Source organism: Alligator mississippiensis, chromosome 15, assembly GCF_030867095.1.
Source record: "Alligator mississippiensis isolate rAllMis1 chromosome 15, rAllMis1, whole genome shotgun sequence".
Classification (NCBI taxonomy): Eukaryota; Metazoa; Chordata; order Crocodylia; family Alligatoridae; genus Alligator; species Alligator mississippiensis.
The window spans coordinates 22,627,232-22,655,054 of record NC_081838.1 but is presented as its reverse complement, the minus strand read 5'-3'; the positions used below and the strand labels follow the sequence as shown (position 1 = coordinate 22,655,054).

At 61.8% G+C, this 27,823-nt stretch overlaps 2 protein-coding genes across 2 annotated transcripts; both read left to right on the top strand.

Annotated features, from left to right (window-relative positions):
- The first annotated feature begins 719 nt into the window (after positions 1–719).
- On the top strand, positions 720–12,282 carry TAGLN2 (transgelin 2). The gene is made up of 5 exons (XM_006272585.4): positions 720–828; positions 8,283–8,481; positions 9,133–9,307; positions 9,854–9,956; positions 11,020–12,282. Exons 2-5 carry the CDS (start codon positions 8,299–8,301, stop codon positions 11,159–11,161), a joined length of 603 nt encoding a protein of 200 aa, XP_006272647.1. The 5' UTR covers positions 720–828; positions 8,283–8,298; the 3' UTR covers positions 11,162–12,282.
- Positions 12,283–17,910: 5,628 nt separating this feature from the next.
- On the top strand, positions 17,911–27,274 carry CFAP45 (cilia and flagella associated protein 45). Its single transcript, XM_006272589.3, has 11 exons — positions 17,911–18,013; positions 18,122–18,255; positions 20,110–20,254; positions 20,819–20,986; positions 21,657–21,835; positions 22,095–22,224; positions 22,548–22,694; positions 23,465–23,578; positions 25,168–25,361; positions 26,208–26,432; positions 27,070–27,274. The coding sequence occupies exons 1-11, from the start codon at positions 17,984–17,986 to the stop codon at positions 27,143–27,145; spliced, it is 1,542 nt and encodes a 513-aa protein (XP_006272651.1). The 5' UTR covers positions 17,911–17,983; the 3' UTR covers positions 27,146–27,274.
- The last annotated feature ends 549 nt before the right edge of the window (positions 27,275–27,823 follow it).

Sequence of the window (27,823 nt, the reverse complement as noted above, 5' to 3'; positions counted from 1 at the left end):
TGGTCAGTGCCACCCCAGGGGAGGGCAAAGCTGGCCTCGATAGCCCACAATCGTAGTACTTCGGAGTACTTAGGGTCGGAAGGGACCTAAACAAATCATCAGGTCTGACCGCCAGTGATGTCCTGGGCTTGGCTGCTCAGCCCCTGGGAACACCGGGGCAGAGCAAGGCCCCTTTTTGCCTGGGGGCTCTTAGCTGGTTTGGTTTTCAGCAGGAGTTAATCAGTTAGGCTCCGCTCACCCCACACACACACGGGCCTGTTCCCCGGGCCACGATCACTTGAATGAATGGGGGTGTGTAGTAGAGGGCGCAGCCCGGTGCAACGCACTGCGCAGCGGGAGGATCCCCGCGTCACCCTGCTTCACGGAGACGGGGATGTGCCCCTCGCTTGTTCCTTTGCCCTTCGGGCTAAAATGGCAAGTGAGGCCGGGGGCATCCGCGCCCCCGGGTCGGGGCCTGCAGCCCCACGGACCCGGGGGTGTCCAAGCGCCGGGCTGCGACTGTGGGCGGGCGGGCGGAGGCGCCCCGGCGGCGGTCCCCAGCCGGGCTCAACCAGGGAGCGCTGCTCGCCCGCAGCCCCGGAGCCGATTCGGCCCCAAAGACGGAATTAAACCAAACGCCTCCGGACTCGCCGGGAGCAGCCCCTCGTGTGCACGGGGGAGCTCAGGTGCAGCCTCCCCGCGGGCCCCGGCCCCGCCTCCATCTCCGAGAGCCCGGCCCCGCGGGCGGAGCCGCCCCGCCCGGCCCGGCCCCGGCCGCCAGCGCTGACATCAGCCCTCAAACGTGCGGAGCCGCTTGTCGGGACAGCCGGAGCCCGCGCCGCAGTCGAGGTAGGGCGGGGTCGGGTCTCCGTGGCCGGGCACCGGGGTCCCCCCATCTCCCGGTGGGGCGGGGGGCGCTGGGACCGGCCCCGCGTGGGCTCGGCTCGGGCAGCGGGGTCCCGGTCCCGGCCCGCTGCTGAGCTCGGCCGCCACGTGCGTCCGCCGCCCGCCCCCGCTCGCCGGGCCGTGCCGGGCCGTGCCGGGCGTCTCTAGCCTGGACGGGCGCAGCGCCTGTGGGCTGCGCGGGGAGCGCAGGGCCGGCGGGCGCTGGGGCTGGGCTGGCCCCTGGCCGCGGGCGGGCGGGCGGGGCAGGTGGCGGCGGGGAGGATTGCCGCTCCTGGCCCGCATCAACAGGAAGGCCTCGGCCTCCCCTGCCTCGGCCCCCGCCCGGCGGGCTGCGGGAGATGGGCCTTGGCCAAGCCCAGCTCCTCTGCACAGGGGCGATGCTCCTTTCCCCCAGAGCTTCACGAGGAGCTGGCGGGGCGGCCCCGGCCTTGCAGAGAAGGGGAAGATGCAGCTGCAGGGCCTGAGCTCTGGGTGCTTGGGCGTGGAGGTGGGCTGCAGGGCCGTCCAGCTCTGCGTGCCAGGGCTAATCCCAGGAGGGTGGGCCCCTGAGCGTGGTCTGGTCCCTTCCTAGCCAGCGAGCCAGCAGGCTGTCGGGACTGGCCCTTCACTCACAGGGCCATGAATCTCCCGAGGGCTGCCCCAGCCTCAGTGGGCATGGGGCGCGCCCTACCCGTGCTGGCTGCCCTGCTTCAAACCTGGAGGCTGCTCCTGGGACCAAAGTAGCTGCAGAGCAAGGTGCGCTGGGGTGGGGAGCTGCTGTGCTGACAAATGTGGACACCCCTGGCACCTTGCCGGCTTGGGGCTGCGTGCCCTGCCCACTGTGGGCGTCGAGCCCGGGCTCACGGGCAGGAAGGGCTGGGACGGTGTGGCTCTGTGCAGGGAGGCTGCCCCCCCTCTTCCCTGCCTGCTACCTGGAGGTGCTGCCCAGATGGGTACACTTCTTGCATCAGGTTCTGGGCATGACCTATGCATGCCCTGGCACAGGGCAGACTTGTGCCCACCCCCTCTTCCTGTTTTGGTTTGTTGCTGTGTACTGAATCCATGGCAATGGCCCTGGTGACCTGCTCCACATCCTGGGGCTTCCCCACCTAGGGGCTTTCTTGCCTGTGCAGGGGCTGGGGCTCCTGCTGAGCGTCTCAAGGGGCTGTGCTGCCTGCCCCCAGGCTACCTTGCAGCGGGTCTGGGGGGCTGTTTGCTGGACTGGAAAATGCCTGGGGTGCTGTGCTGCCCTCCCAACCCTGCCCTCCTCAGCCAGCCCCACTGTGTGTTGAGGAAACGGCTGTCTACGCCCATTCCAGTTCCTCTTGGTTTCCTAATCCGCCCTGGCCGGGAGCCTGGCTCTCCAGTGGCTCCTGGAAAGCTGCCTTCCAAGCCACTCAGCCCGCCTGTTTCCAGGGCCGGCCCCTCTGCCCCTGCAGGCCCAGGGAGTCCGTCCTGGCTCTGCCGGGGGAGCCAGAGACCAGTGTGGGATGTGGCCCATCTGCCTGAATGTCTCTTCTGGGGTGGGTGGAGGATGCAGCTCCGGAGCCTCTGCTCCTGTTTGTGTGAGCTGGCGAGGGGCTCTGGGTGGTGGTTGGATGCGGGTCTGGGTTCGTGTCCCTGTTTGTAGCTGCTCTCTGGCAGGGCAGAGCAGGGCCCCTGGGTGCTGGTCAAACCAAGCTGTGCTCTGGTGACTGAGGTGCCCTGGTAGCTGCTCCAAGTCTGCTCTGCTCAGCACCAGCCCAGGCTTGGCAGGGGTGGGCTTGGTTCTCTGTTGCTTTCTCCAGGCGCCTGCAGAGTCCTGCTCTGGGGCCTGTGGTGCCTGGGAGAGCAGCCAGGAGAGGCCCCTGGTGCCTGCGGGTCTAAGCGATCTGTTCCTGGCCAGCTCCTTCCTAGGCTGCTGGGGCTTGGCAGGGCCTGGCTGCAGCAGTGCAGACCCTCCGACCGGGACCCTTCTTGCGTGGTCTGATACATGGGGCCGGCTGCCTTCCCAGCCCAGCTGCAGGGAGCTGCTGCTTGCTGTCCAGGGCAGGGCTGTGGGAGAGTGCTGGCAGGGCAGCCTGGTGCTGTAGAGATGACGAGCATCTTCTGGGGCTCAGTGCAGCAGCATGTCACAGCTGAGCTCCTGTGTGGCGCGGGCTGGAGCCTCCCGTGCTGCCTGTCGCTTGCCACCGGGCTTGTTCTGGGCTCCCCTGCCCTTGCTCACCTGGGTGCTGGGCTCCTGCAGTGCCTCGCTGCAGCCTGAGCCCTGCAGCCCCGCTGCTAATCCTTTGTCTGCTTGGGCTAGATCCCTCCAGCACAGGATGTCTCCTCCCCGCCGGTGACTCATAGTCTGGGCGCCTCAAGCTTTGCACAGGCCTTCCTAGGGGCGTAGTGAGGAGCCTCCAAGTGCTTGGTCACTCTTGCGGCTTTGCCTGGTGCCTGCTGCAGCTCTTCCCAGCCTGCAGAAGTGTGGCTGGAGGCACCTTTCCCACTGACTCTCTGCACTGAGGGGACCCCCTGATAGCACACTGGCCTGGGGGAGGGGGGAAGCTCCCAATGCCACACACTGTCCTGGCAGGTGTTCAGTGGGGCATTGTACAAGGGCTGCCTTCTGGACCCTCCCCTGCCCCCGGAGCCTTTCTTGCCAAAGCCATGGGCTTGTAGAGCAGAGCCAGACTCCCACCATCCTGTGACCAAGGCAGCCCTGCTTCAGGCCTATAGCATGGGACATGTGCGGGAAGGGGGCAGCTCCCTGCAGTGTGGATGTGGGGGTCATTGGGACAAGGAGGGGGCTGGCAGGGGTGGGAGCTGATCACATGGCACTTGGCTGAAATGGCCCTGCTCTGCCCCTGCGTCTGCCCTGATGCCAAGCCAGTTCCCCAGGTGGGTGCTGGCCCTGTGCTGCAGACAGGCTCAGCCGCCAAGCTGTAGCCTGCCTCCAGTCATCCCTGACCACTGCAGTCAGGACAGGCTAGAGCTCCCAGCTGCTGGCAGCGAGAGCATGAAGCCCAGGGATGTAGGGCTTGAGCCAAATTCTTCCGAGGATGAGCAGGGCCTGCCTGGCACCTGGGTGGATCACACCCGTGTGGTTGAGGCAGCTGGACCCCATGTGCCCCCAGGGAGGGGCTGGGCTCACAAGCAAGTGCTGGCTTTTGTGGAGGGAGAAGCTGAGTGGCCGAGAGAGCAGACCAAGGCAAGTCGGTTCATATGCCATCCTGGGGCATGCCTGGTGCAAGCAGTAGTTTCACAGTGCCAAGCTCACCCCGCAGGGCAGGTGCTTGCTACCAGCCTGGGCCTCAGGAGGGAGCTCCAGCTTGAGTAGTAGCCATGCTGCTGCCTTGCCCCAGCCTTTCTCAGTCCCGTCTCCTGCAGGGGGGCGTCCAGGAGCCGTGCTCTGCTTTGGGAGCTGCAGTAGTGTGTGTAGGGTGGTGGGGACTGCCTTGGACCTGGCTGGGGATGCTGCAGTGGGTGAGGGCAGCAGAAGCTGTCTCATGGGCAGGCCAAGGACCACTGTGATGGTGCCTGGCTCTTGCCTAGTGGAGCTGGGGACCGGGAGGGCCTGTTCTCTGCCCAGTTAGCTCTGGCCCATGGCAGCTTCTGGTGCGGGCTTCTCCCAGACTGGCAGCTGCCTGTGTTTCCCCTGTGGTGTGGGCGGTTCTGGGCAGCTGTGCTGAGCCGGCAGCAGCTGTGCAGGGCGAGGAGCTGGCAGGCAAGGGAGTTGGGGCCAGCCTCTTGGCGGCACCAGCCCCTGCCCTGGCTCGTGGGGTTCACCGAGGGCTCTGCCTGCCCTTGGCCCGGTTCCACTGTGGGGTCTGTGCTGCGATAGCCGGGTGGCTGCGGTCAGCCCTTGGGGTTAACCAAAGGCCCCACACTGTGTGCTGCTGACACTTCCCACACACCCAGAAGGACACAGGGTCACGGTCTGTGTGCACACCCTGAGAGGCAGCGTGTCTCAGCCTCCTTGGAGGGCCTGCCTTGCCCTGCCCTGGTGAAGGGAAGCTTGGTTGGGCCTGTGCCCAGTGCAGGGTCATCAACATCTCTGCACCTTTGCACTGCCCCATTGGTAGGGAGCTGCAGGAAGGGCAACCAAGACTGGAGCAGTAGTTACCTGCCCCTGGGCAGGGCTGGGCATGCACACTGGGTAGCTGGGGCACCGTGAGCCCCTCCTGGCTCAGGCAGGTGCCTGCTGCGCTCAAGGTCCTGGAGAGGGAGCTAAGCAAGGGTCCTGCATGGCTGCTCCCCTGGGGTTCAGGCAGCACCAGCTGGAGGGAGGTCTGTGTGGCAGCTGCCCTGCCTGGCAGGCGGGGGCCAGCTAGGGGCTCACTCCCTGCCCCAAAGGCTTGCAGATGGGTGGGTATTTGGGGGCAGGGGTGGGAGGTAGCGAGACCTGCTGCTGCCGGGCTGGTGGGTCTCTGGGGTAGGGACTTTGGGCCACAGCAGACTGCCTTCCTCTCCTCCCTAGCTCTTGCAGGCTAAAAGCCCTGGGAGGAGCATTTCGGGCAGCTTTGGGGGTGGGCACCAAGGCCAGGGGTCTCGGCCCACTGCTTCCCCCTCCACAACCAGGCCTTATAGGACATGGGTCCCCAAGCCCGCTCCAGCTCTTCCCCGAGGCGGTGGTGCAAGGGGGCACTGGGGGAGTCTCCCGTGCTATTAATAACTGGGATCCCTGGCAAGTCTGCATGCTTACTCTCATGGGCTGGAGAGCAGGAAGTGGTGACTGCTGATCACTTCGCAAGAGTGGGGGGCCCTGGAGTCTCTGTGTCTGTGGAGAGGGGGAACTCCCCGGGCTCCTTCCCATGGCAGGGTGGGTGCTAGGCAGGACCTACTCTGGCGGAAGTGCCCTGGGAGGTGATTGCTGTCACATGGAAATGCTGGGCGCTGTACTGCGGCAGGATTGGGTCCTTATCGGGGCTGGTGTGTTTGAATTGGGATCTGCCTGTGGTCAGTATCTAATCCAGAGGGTGGTGGCTGCGCATGACTTGCCCCATGCAGGATGCATGACCCCTATCAGGGTGAGTCCATCTGCTGCCTGACTTCCCTCCTTCCCCAGCCAGTACTGCCCTTCCCTGGGGCCTCCCAGGGCCTGGGAACAGACAGCAGCCACAGCAGAGGAGAGCAGCTGCGGAGGGAGCAGATCACCAGATCCCAGAGCAGCACTGCCCTTGTGCACAGGGCCGTATGGCACCCGCTGCCCTCTCAGGCGGGCAGCAGGGTCAATCCTTCTGCCTTGCTGTGCCTACGTGCTGGAGTGGCTGGAACAGCCGGGGCTGATATTGGGTAGCTGTGCTGCAGGCTGAGGCTGGCAGGAATCTGGCTGCTCCTCTGGTCCTGTGCTGTGAGGCAGAGACTGAGAGTCTCATGCAGCAAAGGGGCTTGGCCAGATGCACCCTTGCTGTGGGGTGTCCAGTGCAGGGAAGAGGTGTCCTTTCCAGGGTAGCTTGGCAGGGATCCGACTGTGGTACCAGGACGGCTGCTGCTGGAGCTGCAGCTCGACTGTTGGCAGTGTGGGCACTGGGAGCAGGCAGCCGTGCAGAACAGGACTCGGCCACCGCCTGCCCCCCGCCATCCCAGGCTGCAGCGAATGGATGCTGGCAGCTCCGGCCTGGCCCCGGCACCCGGCTGCATTCCAGAGATTAGGGCTGGAATGTGCTATGGGGAAGGCAGGGCATCGTGCATCTGGTGCGGGCACCTGGTACCGTCGGCCAGGGAGGGGAGCCGGGGCAGGTGCTTTCCCACTGGTGGGAACTGTCCCTGGGTGGGGGGGGGGGCCTGGCCACCTCCGTTACAGCATGAATGCGCCCCATGGTCACATCTTCAGGAGGCTGCAAGGGGTGCCGGTACGTGTCTCAGCTGGGTGCTGCTGGAACTAGATAGAGCCCCAGACCTGGGCAGCGCTGAGGGGGCTGTGGGGTAGGAAATATGTGGGGCTGGAAGATCTCCTTTCTGCTTCTGGGGAAGGTGCTGGGGCAGGGCTTGCTGGAGCCTGCAGGGAGGAGGCCAGCCAAAATTTCTGCCCCTGAGCAAGAGCTGGGCAGGTGCATGCCCTTGAGAGGCTTCTCAGAGAGGGAGCTCCTACCCTGGGGCAAGGGGGGGTGGGGAGGGCAGTTCCTACTGAAGTCCACCCCTTCCCAGACAGGCCCAGCTTGCACCCTGCATGCAGCATGAAATCTAGGCCTGTGGCTCCTTCAGACTCATGCACCCTCGGGGTCAGTTGTGGCACCCAAGTCCCTGCAGGGCAGACGGGTCCAGGGGTGCTGCTGAGCATGTGCATGAGCAGAACCCAGTTGGGCCGGGGTTTCGAATGGGGCAGGTCCTGGATGAGAGGTGCTTGCTCTCGGAGCTGTGGCAGATTTGCCTAAGGATGCATTGGGGGCTGCTGGGAGTGGGTGGAGGGGTGCATGGGTAGTGCTGGCTGGACAGAGCTCCTGCTGGTATCTTCCAGGAAGAGATGTTGTGGGGGGGGGTCCTGAGCAACCCTGCCCTTGGCTCTACCCAGACCTCAGTGACTCTGTGCTGCTGTGGCTGCAGCAACCCCACAGGAGAGTAAGGGTCAGGTCCCACCCCTGCTGTATGTTCCCAGCCAGTCCCTGTCTAAGCCATGGGCAGGGCAGGGCAGGGCAGCCTGGCATGAGCAGAGGAGCAGGATGGCCTTAGCCATCAGTCTAAGGCCATCCTGGTTGGAGAACACCAAGGCACCCCAGGGGGAAGACTAGGAATAATGATCATAAACTGATAGAGGATCACTTCAGATTAGACATTAGGAAAAACTTCTTTCCTTTTTGTGTGTCCAGAGTCTGGAACAGACTCCCCCCAGAGGTGGCACAGTCACTTTTCCTGGGGATCTTCAAAAGACATCTGGATGCACGCCTTGCTGGGGTCATCTGACTCCAGGAGTCTTTCCTGCCTTGAGCAGGGGGGCTGGACCTGATGATCTCTGAGGTCCCTTCCGGCCCCTAATTTCTGTGAAACTATTAATTAGTCCTGGGCTCAGCTGCTGGAGCCCCAGGGCCCCTCCTGGCTTGGTGAGACCTCTGCAGAGCCATGGTTCTGCCCTGGTAGGTGGGGGCATGGGCCACAGAGCTGTCCCTGGTCAGGACGGAGACAGAAGGGCATGGGCAGCTCCCCAGGCTCCTGGGGCAGCCGGCCAGGGAGGAGACCCCACCCCTAGCTGCACTGGGGTCTTCTGAGCAGCCCTTTCCTCAGTGGGTAGGGGCTCTGGGTCCCTGGTCTGGCCTGCCAGGCTCTCCCAGGGCAGCCTCCCAAACAAAGCCAGAGATCCCCTGCTGGGCAGCCCCGAAACCAGCTCCTGCACAGCTCCAGAGGGTGCGGGCACTTGTGGCACTGGGGAGGGGTCCTGTACCTCTGTCCCATGCTGCTGGCTAGATGTAGGTCTCAACAGGGCACCCACACTTACCCACTGCCCCTGTGCCCTGCAGACACCCTACTGTCACCATGGCCAACCGGGGACCAGCCTACGGGCTCAGCAGGGAGGTGCAGCAGAAGATCGACCGGCAGTACGACCCCGAGCTGGAGCAGATCCTCACCCAGTGGATTGTGACGCAGTGCGAGGGGGCAGGTGTGCAGCAGCCCGGGCCGGGCAAGGATAACTTCCAGCAGTGGCTAAAGGATGGCACTGTAAGTAGCAGAAACCCAGAGCAGTGGGGCTGGAGGGGACCTCCTGGGGTCATCCAGTCTAACCCCGTGCCCGAGGCAGGATCAGTCCTATCCAAACTACCTCAGACAACCCATCATCTAAACTCTTTGCATAACTACTGTTGACTTGGACGCAATACAGACATCACTGTACAGACCGAACCTACCACAGGGAAAGCAGGGGGACCACAGCAGCCAGCGTCCTGCTGTTGTAAAAGGTTGTCAACATATACTCAAGCAATCCCAGGTAGATCCTGTGCCCCTGCTGCAGAGGAAGGCAAAACCCCCCAGTCTGTACTGATCTGACCATGGGTTAAAATTCCTCCCTGACCCCAGTGCAGCATCGGTCTGAGCCTGAGCAGAGGGGCAAGACCCTCCAGCCAGGGTCTGCTCTGCTCCCAGCAGGAGCATTGGCACAGTCCAGTCACAATCCCCAGACTTGGCTGCATCCAGCACCCAGTGCCTTTAAGGAAGGGGTAAAAACATCCTGCCACGCAGCAGCAAGTGAGGGAGTGGGGCAACCAGGTAAGTGGTGCTGGACCAGGAACACCTGCTGCTCTCTTCTGATGGGGCTGTGATGTGCAGTGGCCTGGCAGCCTGTATCCAGTGTCACAGGTCCTCCCTCCCACCCAGGTGCTGTGCAAGCTCATCAACAGCCTCTACCCCAGGGGCCAGGCACCAGTGGCCAAGCTCCAGCCTTCAACCATGGCCTTCAAGCAGATGGAGCAGATCTCCCAGTTCCTGCAGGCAGCAGAGCACTATGGCATAGCTGCTACTGACATCTTCCAGACTGTGGACCTCTGGGAAGGTGAGCAGTGGCAGGGGGATCAGCTGCTTCCAGCCACAAGCCATGTATCCCAGCATGGAGAGGGCCAGGGAGTCCTGAAGCTGCAGCTGGGAGGCTTCCCACTTGTCCCAAGCCCAGGCAAAGCTCCAGACTCGCTTCTCTTCTTGTGGTCTGTCTTTGCCCACTAGACCCTATGACTGCCTCCTGAGGCTCCTGCATTGGTGGGACTCAACCCAAACACTTACCCCCACCTCCCTAGCCAGCCCATACCTGCTCTCTTCTGTCTCAGGGCTGCCCCTTGGGGGCCAGCACAGCCCCCCTGGCCCTACTAGCACATGTGCAGCCTCTGGGGAGAGGTTCAGGGGAGGTATGGCCATCCAGGAGCGGGCGAGGGGGCTGCCCATCCAAAAACACCCCTGCTTCTGCCCAGACCTTGGGGTGAGAGAGCCTGTGACTGGTGGGGGGCCCTGCACACTGTGGGCCCGGGGGGAGTTCAGCCCCCAAGGGACCCTGGGTGCTGTACCTGCGTCAGTCTGCTGGGCCATGCTCACTGCCTCCTGCCCCCAGGGAAGAACATGGCCTGCGTGCAGAGGACCCTGATGAACCTGGGCAGCCTGGCTGTCACCAAGGAGGATGGGCTCTTCCTTGGAGACCCCAACTGGTTCCCCAAGTAAGTGACCGGTGCTGCCCTGGGGACACAGTTAAATGGGCAGGGGCCAGCTTGGGCTAGAAGGAGCAGGGCAGGGCAGGGTCTCCCTGGAGCCCTAAGTGACCTAACTACAGTCATGTCCTCTGGCCCAGAGGAGATATGCAGGCAGAGCTGGCCTTAAGGGTGGATGACATGGTGACCGCCCAGGGCGTTGTGGTCGGGGGTATTGGGGGCACACACAGCACCACTCTATCCCTGTCCCAACAGATCCCTGCACCCCACCCCATCCCAGGGAGATGCACTGTGGATATCTCCCCAGCCCTCCAGCCACTGCTCAGGAGGAGGTGGGCAGGGCAGTGCAGGTGGCTGTGGGAGCACGTTTCCCCATCCGCCACGATGGGGCCTGGGAGATGCCCATAGTGCTGGGGACTGGGCCATGTGCCTGGACAGCCGCGCTCCCTAACCCTTCCATCCCACCCCCACAACCTTGCCTGGCCAGGCTGGCTGCTGCACCAGGAATGCTGAAATTGCTTCCGGCCTCAGCCACAGCTCCCCCAGGGTGCTCAGGCAGCAGCAAGCTGGGATGATAGTTTCCAGGTGGCTGTAGTGTGGTGCCCAGGGATGAGATAAACCTGGGCTGGGACCTGCCTGGGCAGCCCTGCTCTCTCCATCCCTTCCCCCGATCTGCCTCCCTGCTTGCCTCTGCCTGCAGCTGCACCGCTGACTTCTGGAGTGTGGGGGGACAAACTACAAGTTTGCCCAGGGTGCCATTTTCCCTAAGGTTGGCTCTGTATGCAAGCACTGGAGCTGGCACTGCTGCTCCCAGCAGAGGAGGGGGAAGGGACCCAGAGCAAGGGGTAGTAATGAGTGCCCTCCAACCCTGTGCTAATGGGCAGGACCCAGGGCCAGTCCTGGGTCTGGCCCGGGCTGGCTTGAGGGCCTGGTGATATGTGCCAGCCCTTTGTGGCCTGAAGGGGCATTGGCATGTCCTGCCTAAGCCCTGCGGATGCTGTGACAAAGGTGGGGACAGCCCTGGGCCCTGCTGTGCTCTGCCCCCTGCTCTGACCATGCTTTGCTCACCCAGGAAATCCCAGGAGAACCGCCGCGCCTTCTCGGATCACAAAATGAAGGAGGGCCAGAATGTGATCGGGCTGCAGATGGGCACCAACCGGGGTGCCTCGCAGGCAGGCATGACGGGCTATGGGATGCCACGCCAGATCCTCTGATCAGCCCATGCTGCTTTGCTGCCTCCATCTTCAGCATCATTATCATCTTCCTCCTCCTCTTTCCCCACCACCCTCTCCTCCTCCTCCCCCTGCCCAGGGCTTTACCTCTGTCTGCAGTCTAGAACAACCCAGTGACTTGCCCGACCGTTCCCCTGTGAGATGATACCTCCCCCTCCATCTAGAGGGGAAGGAAGGGCCTCTGCCCTGAGTTCCCCTGCCCCTCTGTGCAGCCTGGAGCCTGTCTCCTCCGCCCATGGGGGGTCACAGGCAGCACATGCTGCTGGAGAGAGGACCCAGACACCCTCCCAAATTGTCCTTGGCCTGCAAAGACCTGAGCTTCCACATGGACCAAACCCTCTAGACTGACACTGGGACCAACTGAGGCTGCCCCACCCTGATCCCGGTCTTCGAAGCTACGTGCCAAAGCCATCTCTGCTAGGCAGCTTCTCCTCGCCCTGGCTTGGGGCTCTGCTTGTTTGCTGAAGCACCAAAGCCACCATTCTCTCCCATTCCAGGCACAGGGCAGCCGCACTGCCGGGATGTCCCTACCCTAGGACCAAACCTCTCGTGGGCTCTTCCCAGTTGTTCTCATACTGGGGCAGCCAGTGACTATCTGCTTTTCCTGCACTAGGCAACTGCAATGGTGCCTTCTGCTTTGGGTGTTGGCGCAGTCCTGCCAGCCAGGTGCTGGGAGTGACATCTGCTCTTCTCCAAAGGATGTGGCCCTAAGGGCTTGGAAGAGTCACAGTGATGTCTCCTGGTTTCTTCCAACCCCACGGGGTCAGAGCAGCTGTGGGCTGCTTGAGGGCAAAGCCATGTATTCCCCAGGCATGGCTGGGTAGTCTGGTGCTGTAGCAGGGCTGCCTCCCCAGCCCTCCACTACAGCTTCCTGGGTGCCTTATTATTCAGCCTCCACCCTGGTGCCTTAGCAGTTCCCCTGGGGAGCTGTCACCTCCCAGGAGCTCCCAGCTAGCAGCCATGCCCAGGGGCTGGGCTCGCTCTATGGGGTTGCCCCAGCCTGGAGCCATCACCTCTGCTGATTGCTGTACCTGTGGTGTTCTGCTGTGGGATGTGTTCCCAGGTCCCCAACAAGAATAAAGATTGCCCAAGCCTTGTTTATACCCCTGTATCCAGTGTGGTGTGGGAAGGGATGGGGACACCTGAGCAGCTTGCACAGGTCCTGAAAGTGAGCTGGGGGCTGCCCTTCCCAAGGCCTGGCACTGCCCCATGGGCTGGGTGAACCAGAGGCAGTGGCAGAGACCAACTGGCTGCTGCACCGGCCCTTATGCCCCATCAGCCAGGCCTCTGTTGAGGGGCCTGCAAGAGCCCCTGGCACTGCTGGGAACCAGCCTGAGCAGCTTTCCCACCAGGGACAGCTCCAGGATGGAGCGCTGCCCTGCAGATCTGTGCCAGGCCCATGGCAGCAGTACCTGTGGGGAGGAGGAAGGCATGGGCAGGACCCTCGGGGATGGGGTGGGAGGGCAGTTCTGCTGGTACTAGTAGAGGACACTGCCCTAGAAGCTGCAGGTGAATGCGGGGCCTGCTTGGGGGCCCAGGAACAACCAAGGGGCACAGTCTGGGTGCTACAAGCCACCGCCCCTGCCTGGGTAGCAGGAGCTGTGCATGGTGTGCCAAGGATGCTTCTCCCAGCAGGTTGACACCACTGGACTGGGAAGGGATGGTGTAACCTGTCCCCAGTGAGAGGCTGACCCCTGTCCCCCTGAGCCTGGCTGGGGACAGGGGTCTGCTCCTCCAGGGGTTTCTGCCAGAGCCCAGCTCTGTTACTTTCAGGGCCAAGTGGCTGAGCTGACGTGGGCAGGTGGCTCCTGCTCCGCACTTTACCCTGTGGGGCGGGCAGCACCCAGGTGGACATGGGTCTCAGGTGGGGGCAGCAGGCGGTGCTGCCCTTGGCCACGCTGGCATCAGGCTGCACGGGAATGCACTGCTGCTGCAGCCAGGACAGCCCTGCCTCTGCAGCTCCAGGAGTTGTGAGCAAAGGCCCTGCCACGGGCCTGGGGCACTGCAGTGGTGTTCCTGCAGCTGGGGGCACCTCCACTCCCACAACTGTCCCTGCACTGGAGCAACCTGTGCGCTGAAAGCAATCTGTTGCCAGGGCTTGGACTTGGGCCAGGGCTAGCTGATTGTAGCAGGACCTGGCTCCAGGGCCAAGCAGGCAGCCCAGGGCCTTGTTCAGAGGCAGCGTGTTCAGGACGTCCACGCAGCCTCAGCCCATGCCCATGCTGGCTGCAGCAAGCTCCGGAGGGGGAAGCTGGGCCATCTCTGCAGCTCGGGCCCTCCCCTGGCTGGGGTCTGCTCCCATCTGGGCTGGGGTCAGCAGTGGGGCATGAGGCCAACCTTGCACCAGTGACCACAGCCTGCTCCTTGCAAGCACTGTACAGCCCCTGCTCACCCCTGCAGCCCCTGGGCAGCTTGGGGGGCATGGCTGGCTCAGCCTGGTCCCTCCTCCCCAGAGACACAGACTCATCTTCCCCCAGGCCAGCAGAGCCTTGTCCCCCAGAAGGGGGAAGCACAGGACCCTGGCCAGCCTGAGGGACCTGCCAGTAGTCCTCTGGGTGGTCCTATGGGCTGTGGTATCCCCAAGCCGCAGCAAGCACATCCTGACCCCCAGGCACGTGCATGATCTCTGCTTTCCTGTTGGGGCTGCACATGGCCCCAAGGCAAATGGCTATGCCAGTCCCCTCACCATGCCCACACCTGGGCAAGGCCCTCACAGCAAGGGCAAGTGGCTGCCTGGATCCCCACATGGGGCAGGCCCTTCCCTGGGGAGCCTGTCTGGCACTGCCTGTGCTGCATGCTCCCCCTTCTGCTCAGCACCTGCCAGTGGGTCTGGAGCAGACATTGATGTGCTGCTTGAAGCTCAGTGGGCCCAGGTGCCCAGCATGGTCTGGGCAGATGGGCATGGACCACTCCCAGAGCAAACACCTGCTGCCCAGGGGCTGCAGACCCTAGCAATGACACCCAGGGTGTGTGTCGTGCTGCTGCCGTGGCCCTGTTGCATGGAGCTGCATGCTCGGTGTTTGCTGGCAGGTTTATAGATACCCTTTGCACTGCCCCAGCACTATGCCCTCTTGGAGGGTCTGCCCAGTATCTGACGGTGGCAGCTGATGACTGTACTGAAGGACGGTGCCCACCGGCTCCGGATCACGAACGTCAGGCAAGCTGGGTGCTCAGGCCTGTCCCGTAGGACACCAGGTGGTGGAAGCCCAAGTGTTGGTATCTTTGCAATTGCGGTTCGTGCTGCCCAGTGGCACTGGCAGAGCGGGACTGCAGTGCCCCGAATGCAGTTTCTCTCCTTGACCCGCTGCTGACAGCAAAGGCTGGAGCCCTGCAAATACAGGCTTGGCTGGAGCAGAGAGCCACCTCCCAGGGCAAATATTTACCTGCTCTTGGAGCTACTGTGTTGCCTTAACGACAGGTCTGTGTGATCAGACTCACTGCAGCCACCCGTCACTGGAGGAGTCCCTGGCCAGCCCCAGTGGGGAGAGCCCACCCCCTGGGCTGTCAGAGCAGGGACAGTGCCACCCCGGGGCTGGGCACAGTGCCGATGCAGTGCTCAGCCCTGGAGAGCTCTTCTGGACCAGCTCCTGTCTAGCTACCACTTCACCAGGCCGGAGGGGGTGTGACCCAAGCTAAACCCACCTTGGCCCTCTGCCCCTGCCAAGCATGCTGGACCAGGCACGGCTGCCTCTGCACCCCCACACCCTGCTCCTGCAGTCACCATCCACACAGGCACTAAGGACACTTACAGCAACCTTCCCCCCACCCAGCCCCACCGCTGCCCTGGCCACACCTGGTGCAGGTGCACCCCACAGCAGGAGGCACAGGATGGGTCAGGACCCAGGCAGGGAGGGCCTAGCCTGGCTGTGTCCCTCTCTTCCTTTCACTTCCTGAGTCCTGAATGACCCACGGATCCGACTCCTGTCCTAGATGCAGCCTGTGCTGCAGACTGAGGGAGCTGGGTGGGCATCCAGGTCCTGATGGGTCTACGCAGTGATGGTGCCTCTTGGCCAAGATCAGATTGAAACCAGTGCAGCCAGGTGGGCAGCCCTTGTGCAGACACAGTGAGACCAGATTAAGGGGGTTCCCCAGGTGCCAGTCCATGGGGCATGAAGGAGACCAGCCAAGGGCACCCCTGCCACAAGCCACAGGGTTTGGAAACGAGGGACAGCTTGTGTGTCCCAGCCCTGCCACAAGCGGAGCCATGCTACGTCTGGACTGGCAATGCAGGAGTAACTGTGGGAGAGGAGATGCTCCCTGGGCTGCAGCAGTGAGACAGACCCTGCCCCAGGCAGGCCCAGCCAGGCCTCAGTGCTGAAGTGGGAGGATGAGCTGGGGGTGGACCTGGCTGGGCAGCACAGGGGTACAGGGAAGCAGGGGGCTTGCAGCATGCTGGGCCTCCCCATGCACACCTCTCCCCGGGGGGACCACGGGGTGCTGAGGTATATGTTTGACCATAGCCTTGGCGGCAGGCACCGATACAGGAGCCATGGGCTCTGTGCAAAACTGCTTCCCCTCCTCAGTGCGTCTGGAGACCCGGGAGCAGCAGCAGGGAGGTGGCACAAAGCGGTGAGTCATTTCCGCCATTCACGTAGTGGAAAAACGGTGTCAGGGGATGAGTGCAGGGGCGGGCTCACATCCGAGCACTGGAGCATGTCGGGGGGGTGCAGAGCGGTCCTTGTCCCTGTGGCTGGGCGCAGCCAAGTCTGCAGTGCTGTGTGCGGCTCTGCATGTGCCCCCCAGCCCAGGCTGCCTGGGGGCGGCCAGCTCTGCTCCCCCCTGCGCAGCCAAGCAGCAGCTCTTCCTCCCGGTGCGGAGCAGCACAGCAGGCCTGTCCCTCAGCTACGGGGTTTCCTCAGTGGTGGAGAGACAGCTCTGGAGTCCCCCACGGTCCCACCCAGCACAGCATCGCTGCCCAGACCAGAGGGGCACCGCTTCTGCCCACCAGTCCAGGCCAGGCTGTGGTGGTCGCGGCTTTGGGGCCCATTGGTGCTCAGGCTCCTAAGCTGGATGCAGTTTGGATGGGGAAGATGCAAAGGGTTTGCAGGCAAACCTGGCTGAGGGTTTGCAGGCACATGGAGGCTTTGTGGGACCCTCTGGCAGTGCCTTGTGCCAGACGCAGGCGTTGGCCTGCATGGCTCCACCAGTCTGGCCTGCCCACAGGAAAGCCAAGCAGCAGGGCAGGCCCATGCGATGGTGTGCGCAGGGGCACGGCAGCCCTCCCCGGGGTTTCTGTGGGGACTCTCCGGGGCGCAGCACAAGCCTTTGGCCTCCTGCTGGTCACCTCATGACAGCTACAGGAGTCAGCGGAGAGCCTGGCAGGGCAAGAGGAACTAAAGTGCTGAGAGGAATCCCAAGCCCGATGAGAGACCACAGGGCGAGGGGCAGGCAGGGCATTACAGACCAGGTGTGCAAGCAGCCGCAAGGTCCTGACTTCAGAGGGAGCCGCATGCTTGTGCACAGTCCGCGAATCGCTCCCACGGGGTTTGGCAGAGCTGCTCCTACGACGGCCAGGGGCCAGCGAGGCTCTGAGGTCCATGCGGCAGCAAGGGCAATGGGAGGTGTCAGGGCTATGAGGAGCCTGCTTCTGTCCCGTGGAGGGGAGCTGCACAGCCGTAACACCACCGCAGCGACGGGCAGAGCCCTGCGCCGGAGAGGAACTGGGCAATGCTTCTGCTTCGCATCTGAGCCCGGCACAGGTGCGCAGTCAGGAGCCCTCCCACCCCATCCTGCCCCTCTCTGCTGTCTGGGACATACGAACCCTGCTTCCCTCTGAGGGACGGGCACATGGGCAGGGCAGGGGGAAGGGGTCTCGGGCAGGGGTCCCGCCGGGGAGGGAGACAGCCTGGAAACAACCCCTTACAGCGAGAGCTCACCTGATCACCGGCTTGAAGGGCTGACACCGCCCCGCGACCTTCCTACGAGCTGGCCAACAAGGGGGGACAAGAGAGCGGGGCCAGACAGAGACCAGCCGGGTTCAAGGGACCTGCTGCTGCGCCCTGGACTCAGCTCAGACCCCGTCACTCGGGACCAGCCCTCCTGCCTCGACCTGCCCTTTGAAGGAGGCAGCTTCGCCTGGGCGGGACCCTCCCCTCCCGCAGTGCCGCTGGAGCCGGGCATTGCGGCCTGGCTCCAGCGCGGCCCTACCCCAGCTCGGGGCAGCACCCGCCCCTCCACCGCCGGGTGATTTGGGGAAGGACTTTTACGAGGCGTCACCCAGAACCGGATTCCCAGGCCTCGGCTCTGCTCGGTTGCTGGAGCAGGCATCAGGGCTGCCAGCCCTGCATCGCCCGGGAACGAGAGAGAAATCTCCAGACCCACGAGAGGCACCTGGGAGATAATGAGAGGGCATTCGTGAAAATAAATATCAAATGTCGAACCCGATTTGTACACGGGCGGGTTTTTTAAATGCAACAGCCACGTGTCTTTGCCTTCGGGATGTCAAGTTGTAGGGGCGGCCGCTCAGTCATCCGTGTCATTACGGTGCAAGACACAGTTGGCAGCCCCAGCTGGCACGGCCAGAGCGCGTGGGCTCCACATTGCCCCACCCTCGCGGCCCGGCCCGGCCCGGCCCGGCCCGACTGGGGGCGCTGTCGGCACAGCTTGCGGGCCCCTCCGCACCATAGAGATGCGCCCCGCCGCGCTACCCAGCGCGCCCCCCTCCCCCCTGCAGAGGGGCCGCTTTAGCCCCAGCGCGCGCGAACGCCCTCCCCGGCTCCCTCCTCCGCGGTGCGGAAGCGCAGTAACGTCACTTCCTCCTGAGCTCGCCTGTTGCCCGGACACGGCGTCGGGCTGCCGGTTGCCATGGGGACGAGTCAACGCGGCGCCAAGATGGTGAGAGGCCCGGACCCCCCGCCCCCCGCCCACCCCCCAGGGCCGCGGGCTTCCCCCGGCCGTGCAGGTCCGCTTCGCCACGTGCTATTAAGGCGTCCTGTCTTGCAGCCCTGGCAGCGGCCGCGCCCCGGCAGCCCCTTGGCGACGCCCCGGGAGGTGCAGGAGCCGCCGCGGGCCCTCGGCCGCCGCCGCAAGCCCGAGACCATCCGCCTGATCGGCAAGGACCTCGTCCGCGACCTCGTGTAAGGCCGCCCCGCCCCGCCAGGTTCCCCTCGGGTGCTTCGCTTCCCGCCTCGAGCTGCCGCCGCCGCGATGCCCCTGCCCCGTGTCCCCCACGCCCACGCGTGGCTTCGTTCCCTGGGAGGTGAAAGGAGCTCGGGGCCGCGGCGCGGTGCGGCCACGAGCGGTTGCGGGTCCCAGGGGCTGCGGTTGGTCCGTTCCCGCCCTGGGCCGCGGGGAGGTGCTGTCGGGAGGTGCTGAGCGGGTGCCCGGCCCTCCTGCAGATCCGGCCCCGCGCCTCCGGCCGGGCTCCCTAATGCTGAGGCAGCCCCGGCGCCGGAGAGCTAATGCCGGCGCTGTTACTACGAACCCTTCTGTAAAGCGTCCTGGGATCCCATCCAGCGACGCTGCGGCTGCAGTGGTTGTTCGGCAGGTATCTACGAAACGCCGGGCGAGTGCGTGGTTGAAAGGTGACACACGCACATAAAATTAGTAATAACCTACTCAGCCCATCATGCGGACTCTCTGAGAAGGGCTTGGCACTGTCTTTCTAAACCACGCGCGCGTCCCCAGGTGTCCGAGTCATTTGTGCCTCATGACCTCCGAGGGGAGCGGGCCCAGAGCGTTATCCCTGTGTTCGGCTGGGGAAATGGGGGCGCGGGGAGCCTCAGTGACTGTCCCCACGGGACCCAGCCCGTCAGTGGAGAGTGGGAGCCACGACTGACTGGTCCGTGGCCCCTTGTCCTGGGCTCCTGCAGAGCCGCGCTGCCTCCTGCGCAGACACGAGTATCGTTAGGGTCCATGGAGGGAGCGACGGGGTCCCGGTTTTGCCTGTAATGCAGCATACGCTGGGCTTCTTGGTTAGGTCAGCAGCCTGGTTTTCCCATGGAAAACCACACTGTACACTTTGCAGTCTTAACAAACCACGATGCAGTTGTCATCGTTTGTATTACCACAGTCCTTAGGCATCCGCGTCCAGGGCAGGGCCCCGTAGTGTTAGCCTCACACCAGCGCAGAACACGAAGGCACTGGGCTAGGGAAACGACGAGAGACAACAGGTGCCTGCAGGCCCACGAGGGGTACAAGGAAACAAGCGGTCCATAGGAGGGTCTGGTTAGAAAGTTAAGGTTGTTAGGGACCTCAGGAGGTCACCTCTGCTCAAAGCGGGACCAGCCCCCACTACATCATCCCAGGCAAAGCTTTGTCATGCGGGTTTTGATGGAGCTTCCGCCTCTGGGACAGGGCTCAGCTGTTGGACAGTGCGCAGCATCAGTGACAGCGGGCGGTGAAGATCATCATGTTGTGCTGCAACCATGGGGTGTGGTGACCCCAGGGTGACGGGAGAGCTACCTTTGGAAGAAAACTCTGAATGTTGCTTTTGTCTCCGGAGCATTTGACCACATATTTCCAAGGGCTGGATCATTCCATGGTTTTTGTGTTGTGACCCAGTAATGTCCTTGATATTTAGGGACCTCTCTGCAGGCTCCTGCTCTTGCTGTGACCTTGTGCTGCTCTGAGAAGGAAAGCTGAGCCACGAGGCAGGTATCCACAAGTCGGGCCTGGCTTAGCTTAGTACATGGCAGCCTGGTGCTCGTCTCCCTGGGGTTTCTTTTTGTCCTCTCACAGGCCTGAGGGACTTTCTGTGAAGCACCATTTGCCACTGTCTACATTACTGAGTCTGGGCACTTCCTGTGTTCATCCCTGCTGACTCCTCACGGTCTTGCTGGGGCTCCCATAACCCCTGTCTTAGGTTGCCCACCAGGATCCATGCTCCAGGCAGGAAGAGGGGCAGTTTCCAGGCTGACACCTGGTTCAGGGAGGGGAGACACCATGCCATTGACTCAGACTCTCTCCATGCCTCTCTTCCTGTTCCCCAGCGTGCCGGCAGAGAGACCGTCAGGGCAGTGTCTCATCCTGAGCCGAGAGGAATTCCAGCGCATTAAGGAATCATCCCGGGTCCTGACCAAGGAGGAGCGTGAGGCCAAAGTGGCAGCCCTCAAAGCAGAGAAGGACACCATAACAGTAGGAGCCTCCTTTTGCTTTCTCTGTGCTAGCTGGTTTCTAGGCAGGGTCCAAGGTGTGGTTTGAAGTGGTGGCCCTTTGCCAGGGCTGAACTGGTGGGTACAGGACCAGTGGGTGGGTACAGGACTAGTGGGTGGGTAGAGGAACTGGGAGCCCATATGGAAGGCATACCGCAGCACCACACATGTCCCAGGGAGATGTCCTTAGCATGGGCTATGATGACAGTGCCTGCCAGAGGACCTCTGAGCTGGAAAGCAGAGCATGGAACATCTGTGATGGCGGTGGCCCTCTTGAGACCCTCCCCACCTCCCCAAGCCTCAGCCTGGCTCCAGTTCCTACTGTCTCAGGTGCAGCAGGATTCAAGTGCCTCACTCAGGAGCTGGGCTGCCTCCTACGGCAGCCTCTGGCCAGGCCCATTCCCCAAAATCCAGTCAGCCCCTGGCCAGTGTGACAGGATGCTGCTGGCCCAGGGGATGTGGGCTCCTTGAAGCGTGGGCTCTAATGCTAATCCAGCCAGGCTCCCTGAGTTCCACAGTCTTCTTGCAACCTGCTTCTCTCCTCCAGGCTGCAGTAGCTGAGCGCAAGAAGGCCATGAAGCAGAAGTTGATTCAGAAGCAGAAGGAAAAGCTGGGTGACGTGGAGAAGGAGGCCCAAGAGCGATCTCAGTACCTGCTGCAGCGAGCCAATAGGATGCGCTTGGAGCAGGAGGATGAGATCAAGGAGCTCAGCAAGGTGGGCCACAGGCATTCTGCTGTCCAGCCTGCTCTCTCACCTGCCCATCTCCTTCTGCTGCCCCTTTGTCCCAAGGCTCCAAGTGAAAGGCAGGTCACTGGTGCACCTGCTTCCGTGGGGTTTGGGGATGGGCTTAACCAGAGCAAGCAGGGCATGGACCATGGGCACATGCAACGCTGCCTTGGATGGATTCTGGTACAGAGGGGAGCTGGGGGAGGAGTCTCCTTAGCCCAGGGCTTTCAGTCTCCACAAAGAGCCCTGTGGTGATGGTACAATCATGACACACCTTCCAGGAACTGGGCCTTGTGGATCCCCTCCCAGCTCATTGCGGTGGGGTCACTCACCAGTGAGGGCTACAGTCACTCCAGTCCCAGCTGGATCAGGATTACCCACCTCCAGGCCCAGACTCCTTAACCTAATTCCCACCCCTGAGCCCTACACTCCCTTTTGTGCTCAGTGGAGTTGTGCAGACGCAAAGAAAAAGGGTAAGTGACTTCCCCAAGGGCACATACAAAGTCAGTGGCAGAGCCAGGAATAAGTCTGACCTCTGCTCACCACTGGAGTCCTAATGGCCCTGTGTCTCTTCCTCCCTACCCCCTCCTTGCTCCAAGTCTGGGTCTCTTCTGTCATTGAGTGCATCACAGACTAGGCTGGCACTCTGCCCCTGCAGCTGATCCTGAATACAAAGTGCCACGCCATTCGTGATGCCCAGATCTTGGAGAAACAGCTGATTGGGAAAGAACTGGAGGATGAGGAGAAGCGCCTGGCCCAGGTGATGGAAGTGGAGTGTCAGAAAGCCAATCAGGTGCAGGAGGAGCTGGAGCAGAAGAGGAAGCAGGAGCTGATCCGGTGAGTGGGAAGGCCCTGCCCCACCGCTGCCAGGCAGGGGTTTTCTACACCGTGCTGTGCACAGGCTGTGTGGCCTCATGCAGCACTTCACATGGAGGCAGAAACGGGCACCTCCAGGGTCAGCCTCACCTATTTGGCCATTAGAGGGTAGCTTGGGAACAGGCCCTTCAGTCCAGCTGGCCTTGCAGGGGTCCTGCTGGCAGTGGTGACTGGAACCAGCAGGGAGCCATGTGCATAAATTCTTGTGTCTCACCCCCAGGGGGAGGCGCCAGCTGGTTAAGCAGATAGAGAAGAACCAAGAGCAGAGGGCCTTGAAGGCTGAACAGCAAGCCCAGGAGGCCCAGGAGATGCTGGATAGCCTGAAGCAGCTGCAGATGGAAGAACTGAGGGTATGGACGGCACAGGCAAGGAAGGGGAGGGTTCATTCTACCGTTCCATCAATGTGGGCCTGGGCTCACCCTAACTGACACACGGAGCTGCACTGCTGTAAGCCCAGCATGCCCAAAAGCAGAATCATATCTCTAGTCCTCAGAGTCCCATGAGTACCATGCAGCAGGAATGCCCTTCACACCCAGTCCAGGGGTGGCCTGGCAGGTTCACACTGGGCATAGCACCATCATGCTTCAGGAAGCTGCCGAGGAAAAAGAAACAGATCCATGCTGGGATGTCCCCCGGCCTCTGTCTCAGTCCCACCCACTTGTACCTTCCTCAGGAACTGGAGCAGAGGCAGGAGCAGCAAAAGAAAATCCAGGCTGAGATTAAACATATCAATGATGAAAACCAGAAGCGCAAGGAGCAACAGCTGGAGCAGGAGAGGCTGGCTGATCAGCGGGTGCTGGAGTACCAGAAGCAGAAAATGGTATGGTGCAGGGACAGGGACCTGCAGAGCCTGAGTAGTGATTGGAATGACCTCTGGTTTCAGCATCTCTGGGCCCAGAGGAGAACACAAGAGAGCCCTGTGTGCTGATGTGCATAGGCAGCACATACCTCTGCATAGAGCAGGGATTCTGCTCCAGGACCTTTGTCCAGTGGAGAGCAAAGGCAGGGTGTGTGGGGGGAGAGGGTCTCTTTTTGCCAGCTCCTGCAAGGAGTCAGACAAAGGTGTGTAAGCGTGGATGTGGGGCTGTGCACAGTGTGATCGGTGCGTGCAAACATGGCATGTGCATATAACACCATGTGCATGCACATTGCATATATGAAGGCTGTATAGGCAAGTATGTGACACTGAGCACTGCACTCAGGAACCTACATGTGAATGCTGTGCAGGTGGATGTGGCACAACACTGCACACAGGAGCAGTGCGTGTGAGTGCTGGGCACACGTGTTTGACACTGAACGCTGCACATAAGAACACTGCATATATGGATGTGTAACACTTTGTGAATACTCTGTGTGTGCCAGTGTGTGAACCCTGCATACATATGTTAATGCTGTACATGGTTGTGTGTGGCTGCTGGGCACATGTGCATATGACACTGCCTGTGTGTGAATGCTGTGCATGCATGAGTAACACAGCATATGCACACATGTGATGCAATGATGGCTCTGCCCACGTGTGCTGGTGCTTTGGAGGGGTCAGTTGCTCAGGGTGGTCCAACAGCTCATGGATCTGGGCTGTGTTGTGTTTAGGCACGGGAAGCAGAATTCGAGGCTGAGCAAGAGAAGACCCGTCGGGAGAAGGAGATGGAAACGGCCCGCCTGAGGGCCTTACAGGAAAGGGCTTGGGACCACCAAGCAGAAAAGGTAATACACTTGGCAGCACCTGCCCCTCGTTCCCTCCCAGCCTCTCTGGCAGCTGGGTACCCAGCAGAGCAGGAGGGAATTGCACCAAGGCACCCAGTGGGAATAATGGGGATGCTTCCTCCCGAGCCTAGGTGGAGGCAGAGCAGACTGAACCCTGGCTGGAGCCCGAGGGGTGAGCAGGGCATGGGTGGGGTATGTGACAGCCTGATCTCATGGTGAGGACATTAGATCTCCAAGGCAGGCAGCAATCTCTGGGCTTGAGTGAACAAGCTCCAGTGAGCCCTTAGGTCCAGTGAGAGGATGGAGAGGACAAGCAGGGGGCAAGAAACTTGCTGTGTTTCTTTTACAAGAGGTGAGTGGCTGAGAGTCCCACTTCAGCTTCCCAGAGCAAACAGCTTCCCTGGTGCCCAGGTGCAGCCTTCTCTCTTGCAGTGTCTGTGGCCTGTCAGCTCTCCTGCCAGGATCAGTGCAAGTTCCTCACTCCACCGGCACTGCTGTGAGGGGCAGGCCATAGTTCACTAAGGCTTGTGGGGAGATGAGGAAGCCGTTGGTAAATCTGTCCTGCTGCTTTGTTGAGCCAGTACGATGCAAAGCAGCCTTCCCTTGCTTGACCCTGCACAGAGAGGCAGGTGAGGATATCTTGCCCTTGCCGTTTCCCCCAGAAAGAGCCAAGGAGCTTCATTTGAGCCCTTCTGGGATCTCCCAGTGTGAATGGAGAATCCCCAAACTCCCGAGGATTGAAGGTCCTGACAAAGTCTTTTGTGGATGTCCTTCTAAGCAGAGAATCCATGTGCCAGAAGACCATCCTTGTGCACAGCCCCGACAGCAGGCACAGTCCCCAGGCCACCTTCTTTGCTGAGCAGTGATGCCCCTCACCCTGCCCAACAAAGCGGGCCAGGCTAGGAATGACTAGCTAAGGCAGGTCACTCTTGCAGGCCTGACAGACTTACCCCTGGACTGTGACAGAGCAAGGGCCCTCCGCTGTGCTATTTCTGAGAGGCCAGCTCCAAAGCATAGCCAGGCCTGGCTGCTGGTGGGGAGGGGGGCTTGGAGGTAGGAGACAGGTCTGCTGGGGAGTCAGGGCAGAACCAGGGCTGTCTGCACTCCCGAGAAAATGGAGCCTGCTGTGCTGCCCAGCTCTCGGTGCCCTGTGTACCTAGCTGCCTGCCCCACACAGGCTCAGCAGCGGAGAGGAAGGATGGTCGAGTCCTGCCACCAGTTGCTGGCCCTGAGGCCTGCCTTGCTCCTTGGCTGGCAGCTGCAGGTCCTGTGAGCTCTAGGACTGCTGTGTGGCAGCATCCGCCCCCCACAAGGTGACACTCACCCAGCTCGTGTCCCTGTAGCTTGACCCAGCTCAGCTCAGTTTGCGTCTAACAAGGTGTCTGTAGCTTCTGACACTGCTGGCTCCACCCAGGCTCTGCAGCTCAGCTGGGTTTTTCCTGCTTTGCCATGGAAGCCAGCACTGCACACGGAGCAGGAGGTGGCGGAAAGCCCATTCAACTCTAGCCCTGGAGGGTCTTAAGCTAACTCTGCAGCGGGGAGTAGGGACAGCATCTCGGCCTAGCTCCTTGCTGCTTCCCTCCCGGCAGGATGAGCTCAGGGCCAAGCGGAACCAGGAAGCCAAGGACCGTGAATGGCGCCAAAAGGAGAAGGAGGCTGCACAGAAGAAGGCAGAGATGGAAGCCATGCTGAAGCAGGGCTTGCTGGAGCAGATTGCTCAGAAGGAGCGTAGGCTGGCTGTGCAGGTGCAGCGGGACCGCAGCGAGTTTGAGAGGATACTCAGGTAGCATAAAGCATGCAGTGTAGCCCCAACAAGGCAGCAGGGTCACAGGCACTGAAGAGTGTGCCTGTTGGGGGGGCTGGGGCACAGGGCTTTTCCCAGTGGTTGGGACTGGGGCTGGGGGTTTTCCCAGTGGTCAAGGGTCTAGGGACAGGCACTGGCTGGGCAGGCAAGTCCTGTCCCCTACAGTCACTGTCAGCAAGCTGGGATGTATGCAATAAGGACCTGAGAGCCCTGGACAGATCCAGCACTGAAGGGGTCTGGAGAGGTGAGCAGGTGCAAGGAGCCTTTGGCCTGACAGCCTCCCTCTGCTCAGCGCTACAGTGCTCTGAGGCCTCTTAGACCATGTATTCTTTCTCAGTGCCTGTGGTTGGGGGCTGCCTGGTCATAGGCTTTGCCCTATCTCTGTTGAGTCCTTCCTCCTGATTGGGGCAAGGAGCACTGGGGGAAGCAGTTCTGTCTCCACAATCCAGGCTTTGGGGGCTATAGGAAATTGTTTTCTGGGGCTGCTTTGCCCTGCAGCAGGGGGAGCACAGGGCCAAAGCCAGGTGCTCACTCAGACTGTGCTCAGACCTTGGCCTGAACTGGGTCCCTGCCCCAACAAGGACCCTGCCAACTGATCTGGTGCATCAGGCCTACCCTCTGCAGCTCTGGCTGAGCTTGTGGGGCACAAGCTACAGTGGAGACTCCATATTGTGCAGATGTATTACCTTGTGTCTGTGGGAGTGGAGGCAAAGCTACCCCTGGCAGGATGGTCATCATCCTGCCAGCCTGCAGCTGGAGAGGACAGGCAGTGCCCATGCACGGGGCTGGGCTGGACCCTGTCACCAGTCCTGGCATCTCCCACAGAGAGCAGCAGGAGCTGATAGAGAAGGAGCAGAAGCAGCAGGAGGAGAGGGCAGCCCAGCGGCTGATGCATGCGAGTGAGTTGCGGCGTCAGGTGCATGAGCATCAGCAGAAGCTTGTGCAGGAGAGAGCCATCATCTTTGAGGAGGGCCAGCAGCTGAAGGAGGAGGCGCGCCAGTGCAGTGAACGCATTGCAGAGCTCAAGAGGCAGAGGATGGAGGAGCTCAGGTCAGGGCCTGGACTGTGGAAGCTCTGAGGGTTGCTGATTCTGTACAGCTCATGCTGTCTGTCCCTTTCCTGCCCCTTCACCATGTCTTGGGGCAGGCTGAGGCTCTGAAATTTGCTGGGTGGTGCTGGAGTAGGGCAGTGGGCCCAGGCCATGGGTTGGGGAGGGCCGGGCAGCTGCAACAGGGCTGGTCCAGGCCAGTGGTGAGAGCTGGTTAGAAGGGCCAGAGGCAGTTCACTTTGCTGTGTGCTGCCCTGAGCTTCCCTTCCTGCTGCTTGCTCTGAGCCTCCCTTCTGCCCTGCACACTCCCATGCTCACTGGGGGCTGGGTCTTCCTGTGGGAGCAAAGCTGGAAGCTGGGATCAACCATTGCCTTCTGGCCTCTGTGTTGTGATCATAAACCTGCCTCCAGGCAGCAGGGCCCTGGGGAGAGGTTGGAAGGGTAAGCTTCAATATTTCAGGAAGGAGCCAGTTTCACTGAGTTAGCCTGGGGGCTGAGGTGCCAGATGTGTTGCTGGGCCCCTCATAGCTGGCTCCGGACCCTGGCGTAGCTGGAGATCCCATGGTGGGTGGCCCCATACTGTGTCCTGCTCCATGGCAGTGGTCTGGGTCTCTTACCAGGTTTTTTTTCTGTTTCCAGAGCCACTGGCCTCCCTGAGAAGTACTATGTGCAAGTGGAGCGTAAGGCCTTTGTGAATCCAGCCTCCAAGTGCTGAGGGTCTCCACGCACTGCCCAGCCTACTCTGGTCTGGCCCAGACTTGGAGGGGGTCGCATGTGGCCTCCCCCCAGCCTAGATTGTCTATTTTGTTAGTTCACAGTGTTTATGAATAAAGCTATTTCTGGAGCTGGCCATTTCCACCGCTGTCACTCACCTGAGCCAGCCTGGCGTGCAGAGCGGGGAGCTAGCTGGGACCTCTGCTGCTCAGCACTGCAGTGTGTCCTGGTGGATGGAGTCTAGGTTCTGGGCCACTCATGCTCCCCAGGATGGGGGTCTGACAGTATGCTTGTGTCTGCAAAAGCAGACAGTCTGTCTCTCCATGTCCACAGAGAGTCCCGTGTCCTAGCTCTGCCAGACTCCTGGGTGTCTGCTGGGTAAGGCCTAGGGGGATTGTTTCCCTGGGCCAAGGTCCATAAATGTGCATCAGTGTAGATGTTAGCTTCCTTGGTGCTTGGGGCAGGGCCAGAGCGGCCAGTCCCTGGTGATAGGGAGCACCCTGCCCAGCTCCCCATCCTGCTTCCCCCTCCCCACTGACATCATGTCCTGCATGAAGAAGCTGCAGGTGCCCATCAGGCAGCCTTAGCTCTGGAGAGGAAGTAGATCAGAACCGCTCCCCTAGAACCATTGCAGCGCTGGGGGCTCTGCCATGCCTTGGTTGTGAGCATGAGGCTCTCA